The 3,695-nt window shown below is 39.1% G+C and overlaps 1 protein-coding gene across 1 annotated transcript; it reads left to right on the top strand.

Moving 5' to 3' along the window:
* LOC129304252 (uncharacterized) lies at window positions 1-1,226 on the top strand. Its single transcript, XM_054943952.1, has 2 exons — window positions 1-513; window positions 607-1,226. Exons 1-2 carry the CDS (start codon window positions 362-364, stop codon window positions 986-988), a joined length of 534 nt encoding a protein of 177 aa, XP_054799927.1. The 5' UTR covers window positions 1-361; the 3' UTR covers window positions 989-1,226.
* Window positions 1,227-3,695: the final 2,469 nt, after the last annotated feature.

Genomic DNA, 3,695 nt, shown 5'->3' with positions numbered 1-3,695 from the left:
TTCTCTCTCATTCGTGTGATGCGAGACAGATGCTTCATTAATGGCCCCACTGTATACATTTCCAAAAATAAAGCAATTAATTAAGATTGAGCCTCTCTAGCAAGCAAACCCAACGAAGAACCAACAGTAGTATGGTTCACTAGAAAAGCCAAAAGAGACGCAAAGCTTATTGCTACAACACCACCACACCTTTTCGTTTCTTATTCTGCCGTCTTCAGCTTTTTCATTCCCCATCTCTCTCAGCATATGTAGCTACAATACACTCTTAAGTTGCTTTCATTTATTCAATTCCTCTCCATCTATTTTTTCCTATATAAAGCTTCCTTCATCAAACCTGGTTCTTGCCTTCACCTTGAGAATCATGGAGGGATTTCATCCTCATCATCACCTTCATCATCATCAGTACTTGATGTGGCTCAAGAGGAAGCAAATGTTAAAGTCACATATCGAAGCAGCCACGTCTTGGGGAGAGAGGGCTTTTATTGCAGAGGACGCAGCTAGGATACTTGGTGGGTACGTATGGCCTCCCAGATCTTACTCTTGTAGTTTCTGCAAAAGAGAGTTCAGGTCTGCTCAAGCTCTTGGCGGTCACATGAATGTTCACAGGAGGGATAGAGCTAGGCTCAAGCAGAGCCAAGGTGGTGGTGGTGCTAGTGTTCCTCATCTTCATCATCATTATCAGAACGTTAATGATTGTAAGGGATCTTCTGATTCAGAGGTAATCGAGGTCAACGGAAGGGAAGAAGATTATGTTGAAACAGACTTGTCCGTGGGATTACTACCTGCAGCTGATGAAGATGCTTTGAGTTGTAAGAGACCTAAGACTTCCAATATTTCTTCGGTACAGCTTCCTGTCTTCATCAAGCCATTCTCATCAAACGATCACGCGGCAGGCCTGGTATTCCAATCTGCAGAAATGGTAATTGGAGTTAAGAAGCCTAAAATGGAAGATTTGGATCTTGAACTCAGGCTGGGGAAAGTTAAGTGATGTTATATTAGTGCTACACTTCACATTAGGTTGTGCTGGTGATGCTATATAGTGATGCAATTCCCCATCTAGTATCTAACTTTCTGTTTTTGTTTTTTCTTATCCTTTTCTATCAATTTGAGGTCTATGTGGGTTTTTTTTTTTTTTAATTGCCAAAAGGTCTATGTGGGTTGATACTCTGAAATCTTGATTTCCCAAACTAAACCTGAATGGAATGACAAGGTTTACTTTCCGGAAATGTTTGCAGACTCTTTCTATTTTCAGTTCTCACTCATCATATCTATCTATATATATATATTGTTTCTTGTACGTTCATATTATAGAGTTGTTTTCTCTTTTCTGCTTCTGAGCATAGAATCAAGGGCATGGTAACTGCTCACAGATCAGTGACGGCAAAAGACAAAGGAATAGAACGAGTTAGTAATACAACTAAAAAGGCTGGATATGACTTTCCAGCTCATCTCACATGTGTAAATTGTTTGAAAATATAATGAAGTATTGAAGTCGACAACTCTGATTGATCCGCTAGCTAGGGTTTCCAAATAGAAAGAGATGCCAGCCAAGAAAGATGAGCAAAGATATATGATCTTCAAGAATCAGAAACCCAAGACGGAAATTTTTTTTTTAATGTATATATTGTGAAACCAAGTGGAGAGATTTTTTTTCAATTTTTTTTTTTTTAAACTATAAAGTGAGAGATTTCTCTCAAGTCTTGTCTTATCTTCTGTTTTTCAAGTACAGTTCACGCCAAGAAGTTACGATACCCGCAGTTAACTGCTAGTTTAACAAGTTCAGACAGAAATATCAGAAAAGTGATCAAAAAGGAGGGAACTTTGACTGTAGGATAAAGAACTGACAGTATGCACATGACAATTAAAAGTCATTTCAGCTATACATCTCTGTGTGTGTAGATATATTCCAGAAAACTAACAGTCTCTACACAGAATGAATGACCCGCGTGTACAGGTGTATGTACTGCGTACTACGTTCCCATTGCAAATTGCCATTATCAAATATGCACATGCTAGCTGACTTCGTTCCAATCCCTTCCGATCCGTTGTTTTCTACAATTTTCTCCTATGACACTTCCAAAATTCGACCAACTACAGGGAAACAAATTGAATGTATATATGTGTATATATATATAATATCAAGAGTACAGAAATATAAATTTATAGCTGGTTCGGCATAGAGAGGACATACATAATATCACATCATTGACTTGATTCCCAAGCCGTTGTTGTTACCATTGGCACGAAGCACGCATATACACATGTTGTATAATTGGATGCTCAAACAGATAATTACAAAAGAATGTCGAGTTTAGCGGATTATACAATGACCTAATCAAGTGTACATGATGTTGAAATGAATGTTTCTGATGGTAATTAATAGCATATCCAGTTGAGTGAATTTCATCTGTGTAGCTGTTAAGAATTTCTCTTATTACACCGGCCAAAGGCCTCAACCAACAAACTAGGTAGGAGCCTAAAAATGTCCATATATTCATTATGTTTCGAAGCTCGAGACTTTTCTTCTTATAGTAATATCAAAAACTGTTATTAGCTAGCCACCTTATATTATGTGAGACCGACGGTTCGTCGAGAATACACGGCGACGTCACACTACTGTCTGTTTCTTCAATCTTTCTCTGTAAGGAAATCTGATGAAACATCTGTTTTGACTTAATGTTCTTCTCATCAGCTTGCAGAGAGAAACAACAACAGAGGGGCATTCCTTTGTGTAAATGGAATTAATAAATTCCTCTTCCCAAAATATTTTCCTATTATGGCCCCTGACCGTATGAGTTTACTTCTCCTCTAACTCTACCTGGGTCCACATAGACACATACGGGAGAAAGAGTGATTAATGCAGCAGATAGAAAGTGGGGATTAATTAGATAGTCTGATTCTGAGAGTGTATCTTATGTGGGCAGCTCACAGATTTAGTCAGGGAGCTCACATGGGGCATGATGATGTGTACTAAGCTTTCGATGTCTCCGTGGGGGTATCGATAATGGGAGAGGAATTCAGATACGAGAATGAGGAATTGAGGATATATATGTCATGTATCAGTTGGTTTGGCAAGTTTTGTTTCTTTATTTGGGTCGCTTTGAAGAATGAAGAGGATATGGAGTACTTGTCGAAGTAGACCGAAGGTTTGGTCTCTATCTACAGCTAGCTAGGCCAGAGAGAGCAGTTCAGATCAGCGAAGGCCCAGAGGTGGGGTTTGACAAATGCAGCAATTCCGAGCTAGCTAGCACGTGTGTGTGTAGATATTAATTAGAGCTTTGAATTGTGAAAACAACTTTACAGACATTTCGTCATATAATTAATCTGCATATTGGGGTAGTGAAAGACACCTTGACACACGCGCACGCACACATGAATGACAGACCCTTCACGAGCTTCTTCTTCTTCTTCCTCCTCCTGCCTTTTCAATCTCAAATTCCTAGAACCTCCAATGAGAATCTGGTTTCATTTTTTGTTCGTTTGACAAGAAGGAAAAAGGGTTAAAGCAAGCACGCACACACGTATGTAGATGCATGTTCTGGATATCCGGAACCAATATTTATCGTTTCGTTAGCGTTTTGCATAAAGAAGCAACTGGTATAAATCCTACACCTGTCCTCTTCCACGTAACGCCAATGTGCATTGATCCAGGGCTCGAACTCAAAATCTCTAGTCTTTCAGTTTAGCGGTTATTA

This window comes from Prosopis cineraria, unplaced genomic scaffold (genome assembly GCF_029017545.1).
Source record: "Prosopis cineraria cultivar Desert tree isolate PC_DT_omini unplaced genomic scaffold, ASM2901754v1 PC2, whole genome shotgun sequence".
In the NCBI taxonomy this organism is placed as follows: domain Eukaryota; kingdom Viridiplantae; phylum Streptophyta; class Magnoliopsida; order Fabales; family Fabaceae; genus Prosopis; species Prosopis cineraria.
Note: the sequence above shows the minus strand (reverse complement) of the source record. Positions and strands in the feature narration are given on the sequence as shown.

Bases quoted from the DNA above. Each gene is read 5' to 3' on its own strand.
- LOC129304252 (XM_054943952.1), top strand. From the start codon at position 362: ATGGAGGGATTTCATCCTCATCATCACCTTCATCATCATCAGTACTTG. The intron at 514-606 runs GTACGTATGGCC...GAATGTTCACAG, and splicing joins GCAGCTAGGATACTTGGTGG to GAGGGATAGAGCTAGGCTCA.